We start from the raw sequence: 27,457 nt of genomic DNA on the forward strand, positions 1-27,457 counted from the left end.
TTTCTTTTTTATTATTTGATTTTTCTGATGTATAAATTCTATGTTCAATGTACTTTTTCAGCTCCTGAAATATATTAGTTAAAGGATATGAAGTTAAAATTTGTCCTGGTAATCTTTATTTTCTCTGGCAACCATAGCATAGCCATAATTTGGTGTGCTTTTATCTTCTTTTATTTTAATCACACTCTTTACAATATTATTGTTAAGATGGAATAATTCCAGTAAAGTTTAATCTTACCTCATCATTGATTTTTTGTTCTAAGTCATTCCTAATTTTTGAGTGTTCTAATGAATAATCAGGATTATATTCAATACTAGGGATCTGAAAAGAAGTTCGGTAATAGTGAGTCTTCTGATCTGGAAGGAAGAAAAAAATGGATAGTCTAGTTTATTTAAAGTGTATAAGATTTAGAACTTAAATTTAAAAATTTGTAATTGGTGAACTTTTAGGAATTAAATAGTCAGGAGTGATGATAAATCCTTCCCTAAACCCTTTTTGAAGATTTTATGCTCATATTGCATGGTGGATAGTTGTGTTTTGATACAAATATCATCTTGTTAGTGATAAGTCATAAATTTATGCTGTCAATTAACTAATTATAGAATATAACATTCTTATACATTGACCTCAAAGTCAGAATTTCTATTACAATTATTTTATTCTCAGTACATTAAATTATTAAGCCATAATAATTATGGTTTAATTTAATAATAAAAGCAAATAATTAAATAATAAAACCATAATAACTATGGTTTATTTATAATTTAAATATGAGCATATAATATGAGTTTATTGAATCATTCAAGAGATGAGCTAAGTCAAATTATAAATTATTGAAATTATTTGTACAAAGCCTCAACATTTCTGAAATGAAAATAATGTTATGCAAATTAACAATATATAAAAAAGATATGTTGTGGAAATTAATACTGCAGTAGAAATTGCATTCAAAGCTTTTCGACAATATTAATAGTTCAAAAACAATTGTGTCACTCTTCAAATTTTTAAAGCAATGACACAGGTACTCACCAAATACTAAAAAATAAACAAGAAGACCAATAATTATTGCCAGAACCAACACAACTGCTGTAACAATTAGAGCGACCATCCATGGCTTCAATGAACTTGTTCTTTGTATCACAGGCCTATGAGGGAGAGAGAGTTACATATTAAAAGTAAATAGGATTTCGGGCTGAAGAGATAGGAAGGTGAGAAGGACATTTGTCTCACACACAGCAGGTTGAGGTTCCATCCCAGTTATCTTTGACTCAAAAAAATCAAGAAACAAAATCGAGTAGAAATTTTATATATTTGATAGAGGAATTTTTATTCATGGTTAGTTTATGTTGGCTTTGGTAACATTTGGAATATTTTTATTTATTTATTTATTTATTTTATTGTTTCACCTTGAGATATAGTTACAAGTTTTCATGTTTGAGTTACAATTATACAACGATCAAACACCATCCCTCCACCAGTGCACATTCCCCACCACCAATATCCCCAGAATACCCCCACCTTTCCCACCCTCTCACTGCATCCATGGGATGCATATTCCCATACTCTCTCTCTCTACTTTTGGGCATTATGATTTGCAATGCAGATATTGAGAAGTTATCATATTTGGTCCTGTGCTTTCGGCACACAACTCCCATCCTGACCAATTCCTCCAACCATCATTTTCTTAGGAATCCTTCTCTATTCCAGCTGCCTTCTCCCCACACACTCATGATACAGTTTTCCAACGATGGAGCAACCTTCCTGACCCTTATATATACTGTCCTTGGGTGTCGGTCTAATGCTATGTTATTTTATATTCCACAAATGAGTGCAGTCCTTCTATATCTGTCCCTCTCTTTCTGACTCATTTCACATATCATTATACTCTCCATGTCTATCCACTTATAAAAAAATTTTATAACTTCATCTCTCCTAACAACTGTATAGTATTCCATTGTGTAGATGTACCAAAGTTTTGTTAACCAGTCATCTGTTCTCAGGCACTTGGGTTGTTTCCAGATTTGGAAACAACTATGTAAACAGTGCTGCAGTGAACATATAGGTACAGATGTCATTTCTGCTGTGCTTTTTTGCACCCTCAGGATATATTCCCAGAAGTGGCATTGCGGGGTCATGTGAAAGCTCAATTTCTAGTTTTTGAAGGACTGTCCATATTGTTTTCCAAAAAGGATGGACCAGTCGACATTCCCACCAACAGTGAAACAGCGTCCCTTTTTCCCTACATCAATGCCAACATTGGTTGCTTTTGTTCTTTTGAATGTGTGCCAGTCTCTGTGGTGTGAGATGATATCTCATTGTTGTTTGATTTGCATCTCCCTGATGACTAGCAATGTGTAGCATTTTTTCATGTGCCTTATGACCATTTGTATTTCTTTTTAAAGGACGCTTCTGTTCATTTCTTCTCCCCATTTTTTGATGAGGTTGGAGGATTTTTTCTTATGTAATTCTACTACTGTCTTGTATATCCTGGGTATTAATCCCTTATCAGATGAGTATTGGGTAAATATTATTTCCCATTCTGTGGGCTCTCTCTGTATTTTGATCACTGCTTCTTTTGAAGTACAGAGCTTCTTAGTTTGATGTAGTCCCATTTGTTTATGTTTGTTTCCACTTGTTTCGTCAGTGGTGTTTCATCCTTAAAGATTCTTTTAGCTTCAATGTCATGGAGGGTTCTGCCTACATTTTCCTCTATGAACTTTATGGATTCATGTCTGATATTGAGGTCTTTATTCCACTTTGATCTGACTTTTGTGCCTGGCACTAGACAGAGATCAGAGTTTATTTTTTTGCAAGTAGCTATCCAGTTTTCCCAGCCCCACTTGTTGAAGAGGCTTTCCTTATTCCACTTTACATTTCTTGCTCTTTTGTCAAAGATGAAGTGGTCATATATTTGGGAGTCTGTGACAGAATATTCAACTCTATTGATCTATGGTTCTGTTTCTAGCCCAATACCATACTGTTTTAATTACTACTGCTTTGTAGTATAGTTTGAAGCTGGGGAAGGTGATGCTACCCATCTTCTTTTTCCCGAGGATTACTTTAGTTATTCTTGGGGGGTTATTGTTCCATATGAATTTCAGGAGTGTTTTGTCTATTTCTTTGAAAAATGTCATGGGTATCCTGACAGGGACCACATTAAATTGGTATAATGCTTTGGGCAGTATTGCCATCTTGATAATGTTAATCCTCCCTATCCATGAATAGGGGCTGTGTCTCCATCTCCTAGTGTCCTCTTTTATTTTTTGAAGTAGTACCCATGGAGTATTTGATAAAATACAAAACAGTAACAAAAACAGTAACAACAAGTCTCACAATGGAGACGTTACTGGTGCCCACTGGAGCATTTTGATGAACAACGGGAGGACAATACAGTACAGCAATGTCTTTTATAATTGTTCTTGTATAGATGCTTCACCTCTTTGGTTAAGCTGATTCTGAGGTACTTGGTTTTCTGAGGTACTATTGTGAACAGGATTTTTTTTAATGTCTCTTTCTTCTCTTTTGTTGTTTGTATATAAGAAAGCCATGGACTTTTGGGTGTTGATTTTGTAGCCTGCTACTTTACTATATAGAGCTATTGCTTCTAGGAGCTTTTCTGTACAGTCTTTAGGGTTTTCTAAGTATAGTATCATATCATCTGCAAATAGTGATAGCTTGACCTCTTCCTTTCCTATCTGTATGCACTTGATATCTTTTTCTTACCTAACTGCTATGGCCAGTACTTCCAGTACTATACTGAGTAGGAGTGGCGAAAGTGGGCAACCTTGTCTTGTGCTTGATCTTAGAGGGAAGGCTTTTGGTTTTCCCTTTTGAGAATGATACTTGCCATGGGCTTGTGGTAGATGGCTTTGATTGAAATATCTTTAAAAATACAAAAAACTGTCAACAAAAAGGTAATTTAAGTGTGATTTTATATTTTGTTCTAGAAAATAGGCATTGTTTTGAAGCTGAATATTGTTTCATATACTTCCTGATTCATGAACTAAGTTTTTAGAATGTTTTTTCTTTGTGAGTAAATGAATACCATAATTTGTCATGTATTTTGACACAACTGGCCTCAAAGAATGTGGACACATGGGTCACTCCTGTTATTCCTGCAAGAACAGAGGCTCAGAGTGGTCAGGAAACATCAAAGTCAGACTCTTTGGAAACTGAAATGGTTACTTTGATTACTTGGGGTCGTTTTATACTTTTATACTTAGGTACCTAATCATTATTAAAAAACTAAGTAATCTGTCATATATACGAACATCTAATATGACAGGTTGAAACAACTAGAACATGGGGTAAATAATTAGTAAAACCAAAAATAAATCATTAATATAAAGAGTAAAGAAATAAATCATGAGAACTCAGGTGCAACCAGAAAACTATAAGATTAGAAATACAAGTGGCATATGATAAATACCTATTTTACAGTAATGTGGGATTTTGAAGCTGTGATTTTTTTCTATAGATAAGGCCTTAACATGTGCAAATAACTAATTTAAAGGAAAATGTTGTTATTAATAGTATGAATTATACACAAAATGACAAAAATAAATTTAACTTCAAATTTCTAGTTTTGAAAATACACTTTATGGAAGTGGAAAATAGAAATATGACAAAATTTTATACCCATCCCATTGTCAGGACCTAGAATCTAGAGACCAAGTCAGAACAGAGATGAGGTAGGTAGGCTAAAAAATAAAACCAATAAGAAATATGGTTCAGAGAGTTAATTTTCATCTATTATAGTTGCACATGGAAAAGAATGAATTACTTTCTCTATGACTGGTGGCTGCTTGAGATAATGTGAGAAGTAAACCCTAGGTAAGTCATTAATAGTGACTAAGGTATGGCTTTTAACATCAATGATCTGGACAGCATGATGATGTATCTATATCCTTATCTGCACATATAAACTAGAGGCAGTTTTCCCACCTGGAAATCATCAATCTGAGTGGTGACAGTTATCTAAAACACTAATTCTGAGTTCTCTGTTTTTGAAAGAATATAAAGTTACAATAGTTTGTTATATTTTGCATAGTAGCAAAAAAAAGTGCTAAAATCAGCAGATATTTGAAGAGAGAAAAGTTTAGATCTTGAGCTACAGTGATAATATTATGGGTAAGGTGCTTGCCTTGCACACAGCTAACCTGTTTTGATCCCTGGCACCATGTATGATTCCCTACCAGAAGTGATCCCTGAGCACAGGGTCAGGAGTAAGCCTTGATGAAGCTGGGTGTGGCTCAAAAACCAAAAGAAAAATTTTTAAAAAAAGAAGAGATGGAATCCTCCTTGGGCACAATGAACATATTTACTACCTAAAGTAATCTGAGGTCAGGGTAACTGTGAACTCAGTCAGCAAACATTAACTGAGTTTCCTCCATGTGGCAATATTTCCTGTTTCAGATTCACAGATAATGAGACACATTCTACCTTCAAGAATGTGAAATCTAGGATACACTCATTTATTATAATCAAAGTAGTAAATGTCATTATGGAATTTGCTTAGTAGAGTATAAAATATGACTAGGTTCAAATGGTTTGCCATAGAGAAGCTATTTTTTTTCTTTTTGAGTCACACCCAGAAATGCTCAGGGGTTACTGTTGGCTCTGCATGCAGGAATTTGTTCTGTTCTAGCAATGCTTAGGGGAACATTTGGGATGCTGGGCATCAAACTTGGGTCAGCCTCGTGCAAGGCAAACACCTACCCACTATACTATCTCTCCGGCCCAGAGAAGCTATTTTTTTGAACTGGAATTTGGGACTGAGGAAAAGAAGTTTGAAAGAATGATGTGTACTACACAGAGGCAATTGCAAAAACAAGGAGCTGCATAGAAAAGTTTTAGGATTTCTTAAGGGCCTACTTGAGAAAACTTCATAAATGAGAGTAAACCTAATCAGTAATGCATTCATTAGTTTTGATTAGCTGATACAAAAAAATAAAGAACAAGAGACTTCAATATATCTGTATATAGCACAGTCGCACTGTTGTCCCGTTGCTCATTGATTTGCTTGAGCAGCCACCGGTAACGTCTCCATTGTGAGACTCGTTGTTACTGTTTTTGGCATATTGAATACGCCATGGGTAGCTTGCAAGGCTCTGCCGTGCGGGCAGGATACTCTCGGTAGCTTGCCGGGCTCTTAGAAAGGGATGGAGAAATTGAACCTGGGTCAGTCACATGCAAGGCAAATGCCCTATCGCTGTGCTATTGCTCCATTAACTTAGAAACAAAATATGGGAGAGAAAGGAGAATAAATAATGGGAAGTCATTTTCTCTTTTTTAACACTTTTCTTAAAGTGTTGGGGCTGGAAAGATAGTGCAGTGGATAGGGTGTTCGCCTTGCACGAGGCTGACCCGGGTTCGATTCCTCTTTCCTTCTCAGAGAGCCCGGTAAGCTACAGAGACTACCTCGCCCGCACAGCAGAGCCTGGCAAGCTACACGTGGCATATTTGATATGCCAAAAACAATAAGAAGTCTCACAATGGAGACGTTACTAGTGCCTGCTGGAGCAAATTGATGAGCAACAGGATGACAGTGACAGTAACAGTGAAAATGTTGGGACCACACCTGGCAATACTCAGGGGTTACTCCAGGCCTGCACTCAGGAATGACTCCTGCCGGTGCTCAAGGGACCATATGGGATGCTGGGGATTGAACCCGGATTGGTGTTGTGCAACACAACAATAGTTCCCCTGTACTATTTCTCTGGCCCTGAAACTTTTGTTTTCAAGTTTGCAAATTCTTTCCTTTTCTATATCTCAGTTTGTTAAATGTAGAATATTTAAATTTTCAGATGCTGTATTTTTTGTCTTTCTAAAATTTATATTTGGTTTTGTTTTAAATCTTATTTTCTGCTGAGATTTCATTTATTTTCATTTGGTAGGCTATTTTCCATTCCATCATTGAAGTGTAGTTGTAAAGTGTAGTTGTAATAAATATTAATATTATTTTGTTCAACTCTACATTTGCCTAAGTCAGTATTGGCCTCCTGATTTTCTTTTTTGTTTTCTTTGCCTTATTTTATTTTATTTTTTTGGTTTGGGAGCACATCCAGTGGTGCTCAAGGCTTACTCCTGACTCTGCTCAGAGATCACTCCTGGCAGGGCACAGGGGACCATATAAACTGCTAAGGATCTAACCCAGTTGGCTGTGTGCAAGGCAACTAATTCACCCATTATGCTATTGCTCTGGCCCCTTGATTTGTCTGTTGGTTTTCATTCAAGAATAGATCATCTTGGGGGCTGGCACTTGCCTAGGGGTTGAAACTGGGTGGCCCTAGGCAAGGCAAGCAGCGTACACTGTACTATCTTGCCAATCCCAAAATGTAACTTATTTAATAAATGTGATATTTGATTATGCTTGCTCACTAAGAAAATCTGTTTGTTACTTCATTATAAATTTTATTGGCAAAATGCGAAACAATCAACAATTTTTAATTTTAAGTATTTTCTTGGGCTGGAGTGATATCACAGCGGGTAGGGCATTTGTCTTGCACGAGGCTGACTCAGGTTCTATTCCTCCGCCCCTCTCAGAGAGCCTGACAAGCTGCCGAGAGTGTCTTGCCTGCACGGCAGACCCTGGCAAGTATTCGATATGCCCAAAACAGTAACAAGTCTCACAATAAAGACGTTATGGTGCCCGCTCGAACAAATTGATGAGCAACAGGATGACAGTGATACAGTGACATTTTTATATAGAAGGGTACAAACAAACCTTTATACCTGACTTATAACTAATTTCTAGAAGAGTTTTTGAGATATATTAATTATCTTTGGAAAATATTTAGAACACAATTTTTAGAACACAAAATTTTTAGAACACAAAAAGACCTATCTCTAGACCTATGTCTTCTACTCTGACTCAGATCAGAGAACAGTTCATAAAAACTCAACTTATTTTGCAACAAAAGTTTCATCTTCTACAGGGTGTGGTTTTCTTTTGAAGGATTCTACTTCTAAATACAGGAATGTAATTGTGATTGAATCAGTCTTATGCATAGCTCATGAGTAAAGAAAATATTTGCGTTTATTTCCTTAATAAAGACATGCCCTAGAACATTTATTCTCAGATATTTCATTTTCTCCCTGATTTCCTTTAGAATTCACTGCACCTTCATTTATTGTATCTGAGTACTTTTAGGTTTTTTATATGTAATACGTACCTTCACCTGTGCTATTCTATTTCTTACATAACCACTTGTCGTTTTGCTAATAATACCCTCAACCTAAAATCCTTCTCTTGGGGCTGGAGCAATAGCATAGGGGGGAGGGCGTTTGCCTTGCACACAGCTGAACCGAGTTCGATTCACAGCATCTCATATGGTTCCTCGAACACTGCCAGGTGCAATTCCTGAGTGCATGAGCCAGGAGTAACCCCTGTGCATTGCAGGGTGTGACCCAAAAACAAAAACAAAAATGCCTTCTCTGCCTCTATATATATTTTTTATTCTTTTATTGATTCACCATGGTGAATCTGCCTCTATATTTTTAACTTCTTTTTTTTTTCTACTGCTGGCACTTCCATTTTTGAATACCTTTCAGTGTGCATTTATAATGCCTTTATCTTTCTTTTAGGGCTAATTCTTTTCACACTTGTTTCATGCCTGGTAGCAATTGCCTCTTTATAATATGTAATTTAAATTTTAATCATCCAACTCTCAAGTTATCACCATTTTTATTTTCAGTTCATTGCCTTAGTACCCTGGCTTCAGTCTGACTAAGCTGTACAATGCACTCATCAGAGAGTATTTTCACTCTCTCACATCACCCTCGTTGGCATGTTCTCTCATTTAGCTTAAACTATTTAGTTCTTTATTAGATTCATTCCCTAGACTACATCTTCAGCCCTGTTACAATTTTCACTTTGTTGTAATCATATAACATAAACATATGTAATCATATAACAAAGCCTCAACTCTACTTAAACATGAATTTCTATTCACTTTGGTTTCACACAAATGTGGTTGGAAAACAAATTTCAACTATGTTAATGAGTCTCATTAAATATAGGGTCACGGGGCTGGAGAGATTCTACGAGACTTAGGAGCTTATTCTCAAGCAGCCACTCCCTGGTCAATCCCCAGCACAGCATATTGGCCCCCTGAGCACTGCAGGGAGTCACCCAACCCTGTCCCCACAAATGAAAAGAAACATAAATGACATATTAACAGACTAGTGAAATGAGAAGCATCCTCCCTTATCTATTCTTCTCCAATCTCTAATGCTTTAATTTTTTCCCCTCAGTCTCATTTAATGATCTTTATTCCATTTAACTGAGAAAAATAGAAATAATCAGAAGAGAGCATCCATATCTTCTACAAAATTATTTGTCACTCCATTTTGTGAGTGTGTTTCTATGTCTTATTTCTATGCCCACGCTATTTTCCTTTCTTCTTGTTATTACAGAAATGCTTAGCATAATACTTCACCTAAAGCAGGCAATAAATTGTGTTTATTCATTGAACTGACATTGCTCTGTTAGCCATGAACAGTGAAATTTATAGTATGGAAAAGGGGCCAAAATAATAAGTGGTTAGAAGGCTGGTTCTAGCGGAAACTCCTGAATGAACCCAGATGGGTCAAGGCCATCAAGCCATTCAGCAGAAATCATATTCATTTTTGGAGACTTTTGTCAATATGCTAAACAAAAGATCTCTGTCCAAGAAGTTATCTAGTCCTTCATTTCCTGTTACACACCCTCACCTTCAGGGGCAAAATACTTTCCAGAAAGTTATTACCTTCTATCAGATATAAGTGATATCTATTTATCTATCTGATAAATTTGTACATTATCCAAAGATGTACATAAACTATCTGTCATTACTGGGAAGTCTTCCTGTTTGGCTTGGGGAATCTGCACAGTGTAATCAGTGCCACATGAGATGGGTACAGAGAGTCTTCAGCCCCTGAAAAAGTAGGGAGTGGTCCTTTCCTGAATGTTGCCCCACCTTATTCCAGACAGGTTTGCGAGAGCAGAGCATGAGTGTAAGGGTGAAGCCCAGGTCAACCCAACAATAATGATAGCGATAATCATAGCTTTCATTTCTATAGCACTTTATATAGTTAAGAGCTTTAAAATACCATGTAACACTTAACCCTCCCAACCGACATGTCATATTCACATGATAAATACTATTTTGCAAATTTCTTGCTTAAAATAAAAATATCTGGTTAAAGACATAGTAGAACAAATTAGCTAAGCCTTCCCAAGATTAGCTATCTTCTGCTAATGAAACTTTTCTTCTGTATAAAGATTCTGATTTAAAATTACCACAGCCATGGCCATTGTGTCATATAGAAATATAGAAAATAGACATTTGAGAGCAAATGTCTATTGCAAAATTGATAGCAATCAATTTTGCTGAGCATAGATGTACCAAGATGATTTTTACTATTTTCAGCCAGTATCTGGTTTATAAAAAAGTATTTAAGAGTAGCATGTGACAGTAATTAAGATTGTCTATTGCTCTGAGACTAAATACTTTTAAGAGTAGTATGTGACCAAGGGGGGAGTGAATGTCTAGGACACCTGAGTATGTCTCAACATGGCATGACCTCTCGCTGCTTCAGCTGTGGTTTCCAAGCTCACTCTTTTCAAGGTTAGTGGCCTTCTCCAACTTAGTGGTCTGAAACTGATTATACTTGTAAAAGATGCCCCAAATCCTTAAGTGAATTAATAACATCACATAATAAGTCATTTTATCGGGTCTATCTTCAGAAACCCAGTAGAAATTCAGGTCACAGGCATTTAACAAACCTCAAAGAAATCACTGGATCATTTATTACACAGATGTGTCTGGACCCAGGCTCATAATCAAATGCAACTTTAATATATTGAACTCTCTCCATGATTACTCTATGGGGTCCAATAAAAGTAAAAGCTATTTATATTTGTGGTCATTTGTAGTTTTATTAGCATTTAATAAAAGATTATTATAGCAGCAGAAGATGCTGTGTCAGAGATAAAGGCACATGGTATCAATTTTAAGTCTTGATTGAGCTAGGTGTTCTGACTCTCAAACAGAATGTGTTCTATCCTGTTTGTTATAGGACTGTTTCAGTAATCATGATTTTAATATTTGTAGAAATTTCAAGAAACTGAAAAAGTTTGACATATTTAGTTAGTGTAGCACAGCAGGTAGGGCATTTGCCTTCTATAAGTCCAACCTGGGTTCGATTCCTCCGCCCATCTCAGAGAGCCCGACAAGCTACCGAGAGTATCCCGCCCACATGGGAGCCTGGCAAGCTACCTGTGGCATATTCAATATGCTAAAAACCGTAACAACAAGTCTCATAATGGAGACGTTATTGGTGCCCACTCGAGCAAATCGATGAACAATGGGATGACAGTGCTACAGTGCTACATTGAAAATCAAGTTATTCAAAGATTTATCCCTGTCTAGTTTGTGATCTATTTATGACTGCTGAAGCATAAAATGAGTGTTTTAAAGCCATGAGTTCATAATTTGCATTTTTCTTGAAACTGTTAATTGTTCAAAAACAAAACACCTGTTATATATACTGAGTAGGTATTTTTCATTGTTAGTGTAATAATTTTAGATTAGAATCATATTTTCATACTTCTCTACTTTTAAGTTCTTTAATATGTATTAAGATATTTCTCCCTAAAGTCTACCTCATGTATCATATATATTGGTCTTTTAGGTAATGGTGCTGAAGCACATTGATTAAATGTGTGCTTGACATTTATTAACTTCTAAAATAAATTATATTTGTTACTTTCTCATCATTTTTTTATTTTCCCATTGCCAATGACTGTGCCTTTTCAATCACTATGTTATTTGCCCAAATTATAAGTCATACTTTTAACTTGACTTTAGTCAAGTCAAGTCAAGTCAAGGACTGGAGCAATAGCACAGTGGGTAGGGCATTTGCCTTGCACACAGCCGACTCAGGTTTGATTCCTCCATCCCTCTCAGAGAGCCCAACAAGCTACCAAGAGTATCCTGCCTGCATGGCAGAGCCTGGCAAGCTACCCGTGCTATATTTGATATACCAAAAACAGTAACAACAAGTCTCACAATGGAGACATTACTGGTGTCCGCTCAAGCAAATCAATGAACAACCGGACCGGACTGTGTGTGTTGCTCCCAGTAATACACAGAGCATTGGGAATGGTGATGGGTACCCACTCCTGCTGGTGTAATTTGGGGTAGTTAATGGTGGTACCTGTGCTGGAACTGAACTCAGGGCCCACCACGTATGCTCTGGCTCTTATAATTATCTTAGACATCGTTTTAGGATATATGAGTGCATGTAGGGAGGTTTGTTGATTTAATATCAGGAAACTGAGGAATACTCCTCAACTGATTGATCATATCTCTTTGAAGTAGTATACATATGAGAAGCAAGAACTGGAAATTTGAAAGGATGAAAGACGTTTGAAGTGTAAAAAAAATAAAGGAATTAGAAGGAACAGATAAGAAGAGACAGAAGTAACAGCAGCCAGATAAGAAGAGACAGAAGTAACAACGGAGACTCAGGCTTATTAGTGGTATAGAGCAGTGGTATAGCTATGTACCAAAATGATACAGTCAACACTGAAATGAGGTCTAAACTTCAACAATCAAACTTAAACATTTGTCTGTCAAGGTGGCAATCTATGTGGTGGGGGTGGGAGGGAAAATGGTGACACTGATGACGGAAGTTGACACTGACGGTGGGGTTGGTGCTAGAACATTATATGCCTGAAGTTCAACTATAAGCAGCTTTGTAAATCTCTGTGCTTTAATTAGTAAACTAAAGGAGTGTAGACTAAGGGGGTGGAGTATAAATGGTGAGTAGAGTGAAATAGATAAAAGAATGCCTCTTAGATACTTGTGTGATTTTCTTGTAGCATTCTTCTGTGATCCAAGAAAATGGTCTCACTGTTTAGAAAGTGATATTCTCTATAAAATTTAGGCTTGTATGAGTAATAAAAGGAATAGGGGACAAGAAAGTTCAAAGGAATTTAAGACAACAATGGAAATTTTATTAGGTACCAAGGATGTGACTCAAAAAGGTAGGGCACATACCTTGCAGGAGATAGTCCCTAGGTTCTATTCCTGGAAACACGTGGTCATGGTCCACTGGGCACTTTATGTTCCCAACTCCATCCTCAACCCTGGCTGGAGTGACCCTGTTCCCTGGGTTGGGATTTCTACAACTAATCAAAAACAAAAAGTGGGGCTGGAGCAATAGCACAGCAGGTAGGGCATTTGCCTTGCACGCGGCCGACCCGGGTTCAATTCCCAGCATCTCATATGGTCCCCCGAGCACCACAAGGAGTAATTCCTGAGTGCAGAGCCAGGAGTAACCCCTGTGCATTGTCAGGTGTGACCCAAAAAGCAAAAATAAAAAAGTTTGCTAAAATGATATAACTAAGGATAGCAAGAGAAACAAAGATGAGTATGTGCAGGGTGGAGAGAGAAGGATTTGAGCTAGCAACTGATGGATACGAAGATTTCATAAATTGGAAGATCCAAGGCATTAAAAAATATGTGAGTTCGAAATAGCTAGGATTATAGGAAGGAAGGTTATAATAATGTCAGTTGTCCAAAGCTATGATTCAGAGAGAGTGATTTCAAGTCATGACAAATTTCAGGGTGTGTTCATGCCAGTAGTTTTTGAAGGGAAGATTCTAGAAATTTCCTTCTGGTCAAGGAAATCAGTGACTAAATTGTTGATCGGTTTAGAAACCATGTGGGTTCTAATGCTATTGCGAGTAAATATATAACTTGAAGTACAGCAAAAGGCAGCAAATAATTTTATAAATGGAAATCATTAAATATATGAGCCCTTAGGAATAAAGGTGGATAGAGAACAAAATTATGAGAGCCATAAAGGAAAAAGACTGTCTATAAGGGGATGGGAATCCAAGGTGGAATCAAAGAGTGAAGGAGAAAAATGCTAAGTATATAATAATGAACTCTTATGTGAAAAAGCTGTAAAAAATTATGTGTCCTGAAGACAGAATTGCACTAAAAAATCTTATTCATTTTTACTATATGTTTTTCTTGGTTTTGGGGTCACACTCAGCAATGCTCAGGAGATGCTTAACTCTGAATTCAGGGATCAGTCCTGACTACACTCAAGAGACTAATTGCAGTGCTGGAAATCAAACCTGGGTTGGACATGTGTAAGGCAAGCACCTTATCCATTGTACTCTCTCTACAAACACATTAATTTTTATTTTTAAAAATATATTATAATTTATATGATAATATAACCATCTGCACGTAATGCAATTTGGAGACGACTGTTGGACTAGAGCCACTACCAACTGGATTACACAGGATATCAAAAGAACGCCTGGTGGCCTTCCTACAAGATGGTCAGACTTCTTCCTCAAGACCCTGAATGAATTGTTTGATGCTCTTCGTGTTCCTGGAGCAAGCAGACGCCATTGGGCTACACTAGCACTCAACAGGGACGAATGGAGATGTTACTGGTGCCCGCTTGAGCAAATTGATGAGCAACGGGATGACAAGTGACAAGTGATATGATAATATATATTTAAAATAGTGAAGTGGGGTGGACTCAGTCAGAGATTATGAGGACGCAAAGAGAGATAAAGAGAGAATATTCATAATAAAGCGTGAATTGAAATTTTTGCCTTGAAGTTATAATATATCAGGGATCTCAATTACTTTTATTGAGTTTTGGAATCTGGGAAGCATCTTCTCAGTTTACTGTCCTGCATTTATAACTGCTTTTATAATGCTGAATACCTAGAAGCCAAGGTACTGTTATTTAAAGTAAAGAGATCCTTTCCTTAAACAAGTTGTTTGCAAATTCAAATCATTGCATTATTTATTCTACATTTATATACTTTCACCAACAGAATCTTTTTTTGCTTATTCTTATCAAGCTTTGTTTAACAATGGAGAAAAATAGCTTAAAATTCCTTTATGGGTATTAATGAGATATGAAAAAAATGATGTAAATATTTCTACTTTGGGCAATAGAAATGTGAAATTATTCCTAACCTTGCTCACTTGGGGGCACTGTAAACAAGACAAAATGTCATCTATGCATTATTTATATCACTATAGAGAGTAGACTGCTAGAGAAAATATTTGTATTTGTGTAAAGAATTAAATAATTTGTTACTCTGGTTTGGGTGTGGTGCAGTAACATCCTCCCACACATCTAAAGAGATTTGAACCTGTTCACCTATCTGCAGTGCAGTAAATCTGCAAACATTTCCCCAATTAAAAAATTATCAATAAAGAAAAATCACTCAAAAATCTATATTTGAGACACTTCTTTTAAAATATAGCTACAAATGAAAATTTTCAATCTGTTGGGAGAGGTTGCAATGCAGAAATGCATGTTAGCTTTAGTAAAATTTTAATATGTAGTATGTAACACATAATATTTTAACATATCCAATTTAATCAATGAAGAAAATAATATTTAGATGAAACAACATTTGAAAATGTATTTGTAGTGACTTCATTATCTTGAGTAATTTCTACTTATTAACATATGTACATAAAGTATTAATGATCAAAATGTAGAAAAAGGCAGTATGAATCACAAGTGAAAGAGGATAGAAATATTCAGAATTTAATTTTTCTATAGACTTCGTTCCAACTATAATAAAATACAAAAAGGTTAAATCCACTTATCTGCTTCTCTTTGTTTATAGTGTTATGCAGATTTTTTTCTTACACTGTACTTTAACTTTATGTTTTAGGAAGATTAAAATTCTTAATTACTTTTTAATTTTAATTTATTGATAAATTTCAGAAAAGTGGTTAAATTTTCCATACAACTTTTATGATTTCCTCCATTTCAGTATATCTGCTAAAATACATGATTTTTAAAGATCTCAAATAACTTTCATTATAGTCTATATTCTAGACATGGTGAGAAATTGCTTTCTATCATGTCCCATTCTCCCATTCGTACATATACAATTGAATCTTCAAGCTCTGGTTTTCCTCCCTCTCTCTGTATTTACTTCATTTTCACACTCAATGATATATTATTCAAATACTAAGCATAAAATTTCCAACACATTTTCCATTAATATTGCCATCTTATTATTTCCCAAAAAATTAACAGCATGGAAAACCTGTCAAATTCCCCAATTCAAAACTGTGAACTATAAATAGAAAACTAATTTTCAGACAGAAAATTGTACTTACTGATACATCACGTTACTGTTGAATAATGCAAGCTTCTATGCCTCTGCTTTGTGATTTCTGGTCAAATGACTAGCATCCTGGGCATTCTCTCGGACTAGTAACCTGACAAAAGGAAGAATGCTAAAAAGGGTTTAACATAAACCCGTTCAACAAGTTGGGATGGATAAACTTTAGCCAATAGCATGGTTTGTGGTGAAGAATCACTTGATAGGTCTTTGTTGCAGGAAGTAGAAATTTCCTGGTTCTGGCCAATTAAAATTAAATGAGAAACAATATTGTGTACAAAATCTAAGCAACACCCTTGAAAACTTGAAGAAATTTTGTACCTGTCTTTCATGCGGTAACACTTCCATCTGAGTCAGCGCAAGTCTGTTCTTTATGCTCTTCATCATTCATTCATCATCCAGAGGCAGGCGTGAAAAAAAAATAAAATAAAAGGTTTTTGTAATATGGTATGATCGCCCTTGCTTGAATCGCCCTTGATTTACTTTTCTTTGTGCAATGACACAGGTATTCATGTCTGGCCTGGGAATCTAATTTGAAAGTAGGGAAATAAAACTTCATATGCGCCAACTGCTATTTTCTTTTTCTATTGAGCTTCCCAAGCGGTTCTTGGATTACTGAGCCCAAGGGTCAATGAGAGCACTCACTAGGCGGGTGCACTGCATTGCTCTGGCCCTGCACTGCATTGAGGTAGGGCGCCTCCAGCCCGAGCTGCACCGGGGTGTGAACCCCTGGAAAATCTGACCCACCAACTGCTATTTTATTTCACTTGAATCACACCTGGTGATGCTTTGTGCTTACACCTGGCTCTGCACACAGGAATTACTCAGGACCTGGGTACCATATGGGGTCCGGAGATCAAACTGGGGTCAGCCATGTATAAGTCAAGCACCCTACCCGTTGTGCTATTTTTCCAGCCCCACCAGCTGCTACTTTAAAGGGTTTCATTAACATACAATCTTTTAATGCAAAACTAATTATCAAATGCTTCCTTAGTAGGGCTGTCTTTCTTGACGGGAAACTCCAACAAAAATAGTGAGTTTTGTGTTGAAATATGGAACGTAATCAAGGTAAAGAGAAAATGAAGTGAAATTCATCAGTTATACAGTTGGGGGTGGGCTGCTGGGGCGGGGGGTATACTGGGGATTTTGGTGGTGGAATATTTGCACTGGTGAAGGGATGATGTTTGAAAATTGTATAACTGACACATAAACCTGAGAACTCTGTAGCTTTCCACATGGTGATAAAATAAAAATTAAAAAAAAAAAATAAAGGGTTTCACTAGCTGACTCTCTCCTTTTCATGAGCTCTTCTTTTACACTGTGGGGTATCTAACTTCTCTGACTCTGCAGAGATCTGATTTCAGTCAATCCAGTCTTATATTCTTCTATTGGCATGTGGACTGGAGCAATAGCACAATGGGTAGGGCATTTGCCTTGCATGCTGCAGACCCGGGTTCAATTCCTCTTTCCCTCTTGGAGAGCCTGGCAGGCTACCGAGAGTATCCCGCCCGCATGGCAGAACCTGGCAAGCTACCCGTGGCATATGTGGTATGCCAAAAACAGAAACAACAAGTATCATAATGGAGGCGTTACTGGTGACTGCTAGAGTAAATCGATGAACAACCAGCGACAGTGCTACAGTGCTAACCGGCATGTGGGCTGAATCAGAGAGGTCAGAATCAACAAATGCTTGTGTGATATGGAGTAAAAGCTACCTTTCATACATGATCAGTGGGAATAAAACTGATTCAACCTCTGGAAATTGGTATAGAGATTTTTTAAATATTAAAAACTGATACACAATATGAATCAGCAATACCTTACCTAGGTATTTGTGCAAATGATTTATGCAAAGTGGGTAGAAGAGAGGTGGCACCCTCAAAATGGGAGCTTACTGGTTTTCCTCTCAAACCCCACTCCATCAGCTGGGGAAATTCCTGGGAAATTTTAAGATTGATAAAATTTTGCTGTACCTGCACATAGTACATGTCTCCAGCTCCATACCACAGTCATCAAATTGCACCTCTCACACATGCTCTACCTGTCATGGAAAATTATCCTTGCCACTCGATTTCTTGAGAGAGCCATGGACTCAGTCTGGAGCAAAGACTTGTTCTGTGCAGGAAATGGAGAATCAGTCCTAATCTTCGCCCAGAGTTTTCAGGAACATCTTCTTCCCTCACAGAAAAAAAAATAATAATAATAAATCATAAGGAGACAGAGTAAAGTGGGGTGGACTCATTCAAAGATTATGAGGAAGCAAAGAGAGATAAAGAGAGAACATGCACTCAGGAGAGAAATTGAGTTTCTCCAGAAAGAACAGAGAGCTGAGACTACACATGTCTGGTAGAGATACAGGTGACCAACCCTCTACAGAAGGCGGAAGGCCCCCTTCTTCTCTTTGCAAGATGGATTTATAGGTCTTCTCCCAAACTCAAGGATAAGAGTTTTGAACTCTTGGTGGTCTTCTTTCGTCTTATCACAGCCTTCTGTTTCTGCTGCTTTATCTTCTCCTAAGGGGTCCAGACTTCTCCAGGGGCAGCACTGGTGCCAGGTGAAGTCTAATTGGGCCCCAGTCCCTGAGTCCACAAGGTGGGCGTGGCCATCATACCTCTGGCCAACTGTAGGGTTAATGATAGAGTAATATCTTTAAATCACATCTTGGTTGTATTACTTCACGAGAATTCATTGTCAGCCCTGCCCCCACCTTATACCCATCTATCTGCCTACTTCAGTATCTATTCAAAGAATAATATCAAATAAGTGAATACATATGCCCACTGTCGTAATACTTACAGTAGCCTTGACTGAAACAATACAAATACCCAATGACAGATAAGTGGATAAAGGAAAAAGTGGTATATAATACACAATGACATAGTACTCAGCCAAAAGAAAAGATGGAATTTTATTTTTGCAAAAAGAAGGACTATAGGGGGTGTCATTTTAAGTTAGGTAAACTACAAAGAGAAAGACAGAAATAACAAATTATCTGACTCCTATATGAGACATATAGAAACAAAGCAAAGGAATAGATAATGTCCGCTGAAAGTAAGCCCCGAGACTGAGTGTATAACTGAGTTTACCAAGGAGATCAGAGTATAAGAGGCATTTTATGGGGCCCAGAGTAACAATACAGTTAGTATTCTTGTCTTGCATGATGCAAACCTGGTTTGGTCCCCAAAATCCTTATGGTCCTCCAAGCTCACCAGGATTGCTCCCTGAATGCAGGGCCAAGAGTAAGTCCTGAGCACTGCCAGTTGTGACCCCAAAACAAATAACAGAAAAGAATCATTCTATGGATAATGATGCGGGGAAATTGGCACATTTTCAGTGTATGTGGGATGGTAAAAAGTTTCCCTAAAGTTGAAAACCATTTACGTTATTGTAGAAAAATAAAATGCAAAATAAGAAGAGTGTAATAATGAGAATTTATTTTAACGTCATGAAAAGATACTTTGTTCTTATCTGCTCACGGCCTAAGAGCCAACTCCCTGTGATTGTCAATTGAATGTTATGACTGATGTTGAGATCCCAGGGAAGTGGGGATGCTCAGGCCTGCAGTGCTCAGGGCTTCCAGGTCACAACCACCGTGGTGCATCAGGGTCTTTCAGGTGCATTGTTGGGAACCAGGTTATGTCAGAGATTAACATCTGAAGTCGGCCAGGGGCAAGACCTAGGTATTATCCTTATATTATCTCTTGGGTCCAAGAGAAACATTTTTGTTGTTCTAGAAGGATTAAAAATATTTTGCTGCTCTTCATTTAAAACATAGTGTAGGGTTTTTTTTTTAATTTGTGTCATTTTTAGGCTTCAGGTTATTTTTCCTGATTATAAGTTTAGTGTGGAGCGTGAGAAAAGTATGGAATCTGAAATAGATCTGGGGAACTGACTTTCCATAAAGTGTTGGACGCCAATTTTACTAGTTTAGCGGCTTTGTCTGTAATAAAAACAGTCTTTATTTCCTTAGGTATATATACTGTAGTTTTGAAAGAACAGTCCTCAGTTTCCCAAATGTCAGGAGATACCCCTTCTTCAACCACCTTACTTTGCTACCTTAAAATCTAGTGCACTCTGCAAATTACTCCTTAGCACTCTACCAATTGCTCCTCAGGCTGAGTCAGTGATATCTTTTACAGATCGTCCCAGGCCAAGGCAAGGAATGAATCAACAATCTTCCTCAGCCAGAAAGCACAGCAATCCTTGTGGACAAAGAAAGTATCTGGGACTGCCTAGATCTCTGGGCCCTGTAGCTTCCAAAGTGCTTAGTTAACATAAAATATGCCTGGAGCCACATTGCACAACAATGAAAGGTCAAACACGGCTCAAACTTCTGTCAAGAGATGGCAGAGCCTGACATCTCTGACCCAGCCTGGCAACTCAGAAGTTAAGAGACAGAGCATCACTAGTCGTCGGGCAGTTGGCCAATGCAGTGTGAGTGCGAAGAGAAGCTATAAACTCCCCACAGCCGTTCAGCCATGCTCCACAACCGTCTGCCACGCTCTTTCTCTAATGCCTCCCAGGTCTAGGGCTTCTTCCTGTCTGCATTTTCAATTGACTTGGCTTCTTTGCAACTTTGAATCTCACCTCCAGCAGATAGTTTTGGGTGAACCTGGACAAATCCAGGACCACTAGACACTGTTCACAGCACAGAGACTTAAACCTGTCTTTATCTGCAGCAGTTTTAAGCAACATTGCTTTAATATATTGAAAACATTATTTTTAATCACTGTCACTATCATCCCATTGCTCATGGATTTGCTTGAGCGGGCTCCAGTAACGGCTACATTGTGAGACTTGTTGTTACTGTTTTTGGCATATCAAATATGCCACGGGTAGCTTGCTAGCTCTGCCATGTAGGCGGGATACTCTGGGTAGCTTGCCGGGCTCTCCGAGAGGGGCAGAGGAACCAAACCTCGGTTGCTGCATGCAAGGCAAACGCCCTACCCGCTATGCTATCGCTCCAGCCAATAATGTATTTTATATCAATATAAAAAAATGCTTATCTTGGTCCAATGATACTTTGTTAAATACCTTGTGAGCTTAATTTCCATGTTTTGTTTTTGCAAAAAGAGACACTGATTTAGCAAGTTATTTAATTCCAGTGGCTTACAAGACAATAATGATCCTAGCTAGTGATACCTCACATATGCATAGTATACAAATGAAGGCTGAATCAGATGCAAGGTTTCCTGCATCCTGTTTCTAAGCTGGAGATGAGTTCCTGTATGCCTATATAACTTGGAGAAATTCTGTTGGTTTTGATTTCACATAAGTAATAGAAAGACACACAAGAAGTTAAGGGGGGAAAAAGGAGGCACTCTCTGGCAACAATTTCAATCACTGTAATAAGTTTATTTTTCCATTTTGGCGACAGCATGAAGGAATGCCTCACACATCTCACTTTCAAATAAACTTAGCTATAAAGCAACACATTTATTCAGTTAAAAAGCATATTCCTACTAATATAGAGATTTCTTAGTAAGAAAAAAAAATGCACTTGGGAACCAGTAAGATAGTACAGGTCTTCTATGGGGTCAACCCAGTTCAATCCTTACACCACCTGGAGTGGTTCCTGAGAAGTGCCAGATATAGCACCAAACCTTCCCCTGCCTCAAAAAAAAGATAGAAAGTAGAGCTTGGGGTACTGGAATTTTGCTCAGTATTAGAGAAGTTGCCATGTTTGTGTCAGGTCCTGACTTCAATTCTCAGAGCCATTAAAAAATACACATATACTTTCATTTTTGTTAACTAGCTCATTTATCTGAACATTTGGGAGGGCCTGTATTTTATTTATTTTGATTCAAGTAATAGTATAACAGTATGTGTTATGGGTGTGTATCATTAAAAATCAACTAATTTATACATCAACATCACCACTAAGTAAATTATATCTATTTTATTTGTCAATATGTTTTTGTTTGGGGGTTCACCTCTGGTGGTGCTCAGGACTTGCTTCTGGCAGTAGTTGGAAGGACCATATGAGGTGCCAGGTATCAGATCAGCCTCATTCAAGATAAACCTCCTTGAACCCTGCACTTTGTCCCCCTTTTCATATATCTTATTTATATTATTTCTGTTTGATTACTGTAAATATTTATTATTTTAATGTATTAATTTCCCCTTGGTTTACAATGCCATACAATTTAGAAAGTACAACGTCACACCTAAGTGTATCAGTCTTAGGTGATTTGAATGCCATCACACTGTCACAGTGACCTCTTCTGTCCTTTTGTTCTTACTGCTGTTGGATCATGAATTTCACTAATAATTCAACATCACAAGTTTTGGGGTCCAGTCTTGTTCCAAATGAGTTCTTACGGCAACCAAATTCCACCAACATCCCACAGGGATTTTGTGCTCTGTACTATTTATAGCCGGACATAAAAAGAGTGAGTCGACAAATTGTCAAGGATGTTTTCTTTAAATAGATGTGAATTTTGATCTGGAGAAATAGCAGAATGGGTAGGGTGCTTGCCTTGCATGCAGTCTACCCAAGTTTGATCCCTGGCATGCCACAGGGTCCCTGAAAACTGCCAGCAGTGAGCCCTGAGTGCAGAGCTAGGAGTAAGCGCTGAAAGCTTCTGAATATGGCCACAAACAATACAAAACAAAATGTGAATTTTACCATAAGACTCACAAACACAAGTAACAAAGTCATTTGTAACTATTTGTTTTTATTACCACAATACATTTTGCAAAATTCACAAAGTAATATTACTGATAAATAAAAATGCCAACAGTGTAAAAAAATGATTCTTTACAATCTTAATGGAGTCACAGCATCATTTTTACTGATATTAATCTACAATAACATACTTTGCAATTTGGGGGCAGGTTTTAAACATCCTTGGTGTTTCAACCTTATTGTTCAATGGGAAAGCCTCACATCAATGCCATGAGGTAGATAGCGTAATGTGATATTTGGTAGATGGAAAGCATGAGGTAAAAGGTATTGTATATTTCCTGCAATATCACCCAATATTTCAAGATTAGTCTAAAAATAGGATACATATATCCACTTAAAATAACCTTTTTATTTCTCAGATTTATCTATTGTCTTTTTGTTTATTTCTCTCATTCGCAGTAAAATGTTATTAAATTGAATAATTATTTAAATCAGAATTTATAGCTTTCAAATATTTATGCAAAAGGTTAAGTCTTTGAAATATGAAGCTACAAAAAAAGCACAAATTCATTTTTACAGAACTTACATTGTAGAAAATTATTTTTGCTGTAGAGAAGATTTGGTTTTTGTTTGCACCAAAGTCATATTTAACTTTCATAGAAAAAAGGCCTATCAAGCACATCTCAAATTGCTAAATATTCTCAAAACATCTTTGGAAATTTGCACATAGAAGAAAGCATAATAATTTAAATATTTACTCTAATTTTCCTTAATGTATTTAGTTATTGGTATTTATTAGCTCTGGTACTTTGAGACATTTTCTTTTAAGGAGAAAAGTTCATGGATTACACTTTTTGTTTATTTAGATGTAGAGTTTTACATTCTTTATTGTACTTACATATATTGGATCTAAACACATATATAGAAACTAATAAAATGTTCAGTCTTTAAAGAGAAAGGCTTGATGTTTTTCTAATAAATCAAAGCAAGAAATCTGGCATTTGAGAGCTCATATTTGAACACTAGCATTCTCATCAAGTGCTAGACATGAGTACAGCTATATCTCTGTAGTAACAAAGTTAGCTAAAAAATGACCATATTAACCTTTCAGTAACTGTATTGGGCAAATCATAATGCCCAAAAAGAGAGGGGGGAGGGTGGGAAGGAGAGAGAGAGAGAGAGAGACAGAGACAGAGAGACATAGACAGAGAGACAGAGAGAGAAAGAGAGAGAGAGAGAAGTGCCTGCCATTGGGCTGGAGCGATAGCACAGCGGGTAGGGTATTTGCCTTGCATGAGGCCGACCCAGGTTCAATTCCCAGCATTCCATATGATCCCCTGAGCACTGCCAGGAGTAATTCCTGAGTTCAGGGCCAGGAGTGACCTCTGTGCATCGCCAGGTGTGACCCAAAAAGTAAAAAAAAAAAAAAAAAAGAAAACTGCCTGCCATAGAGGCAGATTGAGGGTGGAGGGCTTAAGGGAGGAAACTGGGGACCTGGGTGGTGGGAAATGTGTAGGAGAGGAGGGATAGATGCTGGAACATAGGTAATTGAAACCCAGTCATGAACAACTTTGTAACTGTATCTCACAGTGATTTAATTAAAAATATAAAATAAATTAAAGATAAAATGATCATGTATCCTATGACTGCTCATTTGTAAGCAGTTCAAGAAATCAATTCTGTGATTTTAATTAAGCAAGAGACCGTACATTACTTCACTGAGTATAAAAAACATTATAATAAGTAGTAGTTGAGAGCTTGCCATCCACAAATACTGTTCTCAGAACTTTGTATATATTAATGTATTTAATCCTCATAACAACCATATGAGGTAGGTACCACAGAAAAGATGAAAGAGATAATGCTTAAGGATGCTAGAAAATCTGTGCAGGAACCACAACTCATGCATGACAGAGTCAATATTCAAGTTTGAGCAGCTTGTACTCTTTACCACTAGATTTGGGATGCACATAATAAAATTCAAAAGTAATTCACCCACAATAAATTAAGCTAATCTTAAAATGCATTTAAGCATTCCTTTCTGTTGTAGCAAATGTGTACATAGTGCTTAATATGTATAAGTCACTATACTAAGTGCCTTACAGAAATCACTTATCCCTAAATGATATTCTAATAGACACATGACAAATAAGAGAGTTGAAAACTTACAAAAGCACCAGTTACCATACACTGCTTTAGATATTTCTAAATAAATATGTGGATAGTTCAGTCTGCTAAAAAATATCTAAAGAGTGTTTGTCCTGTTATTATTTATTTTAAACCAGCCCTTTTAGCTAGTGTCCCTCAGTTCTTTGTTTATTATCCATGTACCCACTGAAGAAATGGGGTCAAGAGATCTTCTTTCTCCATCATGGGGTAACTTCAGTCAATCTATTGTATTGAGGTATCATATCAAAATGCTATGAAAGAATATATTAGAAAACAGCATGTATCCAAGAGCTATTATTTTTGTATAACAAAATTAATAGCATATTCTGATAGGTATCTTTTAAATGGAAATTTTTGTTGTCAATGATAGTTCAGTATTATTATTTATGAGCCCATAAATAAAGTTTGAGTTATATTGCAAATTCCATTTCTCCATTAGAGCCACAATGTTCAATCTTTGATCCTGGAATATTAAAGTTCTGAAGCTCCAACGAAGCTTCTGACAGATATTTTTTTCTAGAAGAGCCACAGGTATAGTGAGGTTTTGGTCATCTTGAAAATTTTTTATATGCTGTGGAAAATGATATTTCCTCTGGTTTCCATTGGCAAAAACTGTTAATATTCATCCTATGAACACATATCACAGAGTTTCCTTTGTGAGTTAAGAGTCGGTGCTACAACCATCGGCTGTATTTTCATTCCTCAGGGATGGGAGTTTGCTCTCATGAACACAAAGGCCCTTTCATGATAATACATAGGTCTGAGTCTGAAGGATTCCTTGACATCCAACATAGACAAACCACATGAGTAAATATAATGAGCAATATGCAGGTGTTTCAGATCTACATGGCTTAACTGATGAATGGTTTGCACTAGATACCAGTCTTTGAAGCAATCCAAGCTCTGTATTGAGTTACTCTTGTGTAGACGCCAGGTTTTTTGGGAAGAGCACATGATTGTCCCCAGCTTACGATACCAACAAGGTACCAGATGTCACGATTATCATAAACCAGAGGTCCACCAGAATCACCCTGGGAATAAATCAAAAACATATTAAAAATTGTTCACTCTAGGGCCAGAAAGATTCTATAGGGGTTGATGCCTCATCTGTTGCTGACCCTGCTTCAATCCTGGCAGCACGCAGTATGCGGAGTAATGTGGGTACCATCTTGGAAGCCCCGCCCCATATATTTAGGGTTGACCTGGTAAATCCCTGTGACCATAGGGACCAAGCAGCACACATCTTCAGGTCCTCACATTAGACCTCTGGCCCAGATAGCTAAGAATGACTGGAACACTCTGAACTCCTGAGCACTAGTTGTTAAAAACCCCCACTAATTGCTCATTGAACTCAGAAGGGTCATTGCAATTACCTATTTTCTATAGGAAATGAATTGAAATTTGAAATTAGCATACAATGCTTGGAATCAGACTAGAAGTAGATTATCTGATGTTTCTATCAAATGAATTAAAATTTGGTGCAAAAGAACAGTGGTTGGGGGCTCATAAGCAGTTCGGTGCAGGGGGTATGTAGTAACTTTGTACATCAATATCATAAATTTTAACACTATTTGACTGATACTACCTAAACTGTAATACATTTTTTAAAATTAATTAATAAAGGGTTGGAGCGATAGCACAACGTGTAGGGCATTTGCCTTGCACTCGGCCAATGCGGCCAAGCCAGATTCAATTCCTACATTCTTCTTGGAGAGCCTGGCAAGCTACCATGAGTATCCCACACACACAGCAGAGACTGGCCAGCTACCCGTGACGTATTCAATATGTCAAACACAGTAACAACAAGCCTCACAATGAAGACATTACTGGTGCCCGCTTGAGCAAATTGATGAGCAATAGGATGACAGTGAACAGTGAGTAATTAATAAAATTCCGTGCTAAACTTTAAAGTGTATAGTACTCATTCATTCATGTGAAATGATTACATTTTTGATTTTGTATGTGTTGGCTTCGAGAACAAAATATTAAATATGAAATTTGTATTTAATTGGAAAAGTTAGATGACCTCTCTTAAATATTGCTAGTTTGAGTGTATTTTTTGCATTTGTTTTTGGTTTCTTTCACTTTTACTCACAAAAGTAATTCAAGCTTCCTTGTTGAATTTTTTCCCCAAATTTTATTTCATTAAAGCATGATGAGTTACAAAATTATTGTACATTGAATTTTATATAAGCCCCTAAAGGTCTGTTTTAGCATAAAGACAAATAAATACACAAGAAGACATAGAGAGGTTAAAAATGGGGCAATGAAATCATGACGGTTAAGTTTCACTGTCACTTGAGGACAAGTGAAATGAGGGATAGTGATTGATAAAAAGTGTTGCTGGCAGCATGCTACCAAGTTGGAAGGTACACTTAGCTCAAAGTAGTCACCTTGTCTTTTCGGCACAGAAGGGTTTTTTTTTAAGCAGAGAAATGTATCAGGGAGACACATTTTTAGGAAGGAAAGAAAGGTCCTAGACCACTGG

General features: G+C 37.0%; 2 protein-coding genes across 2 annotated transcripts in view; both read right to left on the reverse strand.

Annotated features, from left to right (window-relative positions):
* LOC101548083 (transmembrane protease serine 11G-like) overlaps positions 1–25,170 on the reverse strand; it is a 44,581-nt gene extending 19,411 nt beyond the window's left edge. The window contains exons 1-4 of the mRNA XM_012935421.2: positions 25,132–25,170; positions 22,415–22,539; positions 1,031–1,146; positions 239–357 (exon numbers count right to left, since the gene is read on the reverse strand). Coding sequence (XP_012790875.2) covers positions 239–357; positions 1,031–1,146; positions 22,415–22,539; positions 25,132–25,170 — 399 coding nt within the window. The remainder of the gene's footprint in view (positions 1–238; positions 358–1,030; positions 1,147–22,414; positions 22,540–25,131) is intronic.
* A 671-nt stretch (positions 25,171–25,841) lies between these two features.
* The window catches only part of LOC101546765 (transmembrane protease serine 11F), a 74,417-nt gene continuing 72,801 nt past the window's right edge, over positions 25,842–27,457 (reverse strand). The window contains exon 10 of the mRNA XM_055140002.1: positions 25,842–26,000. Within this exon, the coding sequence (XP_054995977.1) occupies positions 25,842–26,000 (159 nt within the window). The remainder of the gene's footprint in view (positions 26,001–27,457) is intronic.

Source organism: Sorex araneus, chromosome 5 (genome assembly GCF_027595985.1).
Source record: "Sorex araneus isolate mSorAra2 chromosome 5, mSorAra2.pri, whole genome shotgun sequence".
Lineage (NCBI taxonomy): Eukaryota > Metazoa > Chordata > Mammalia > Eulipotyphla > Soricidae > Sorex > Sorex araneus.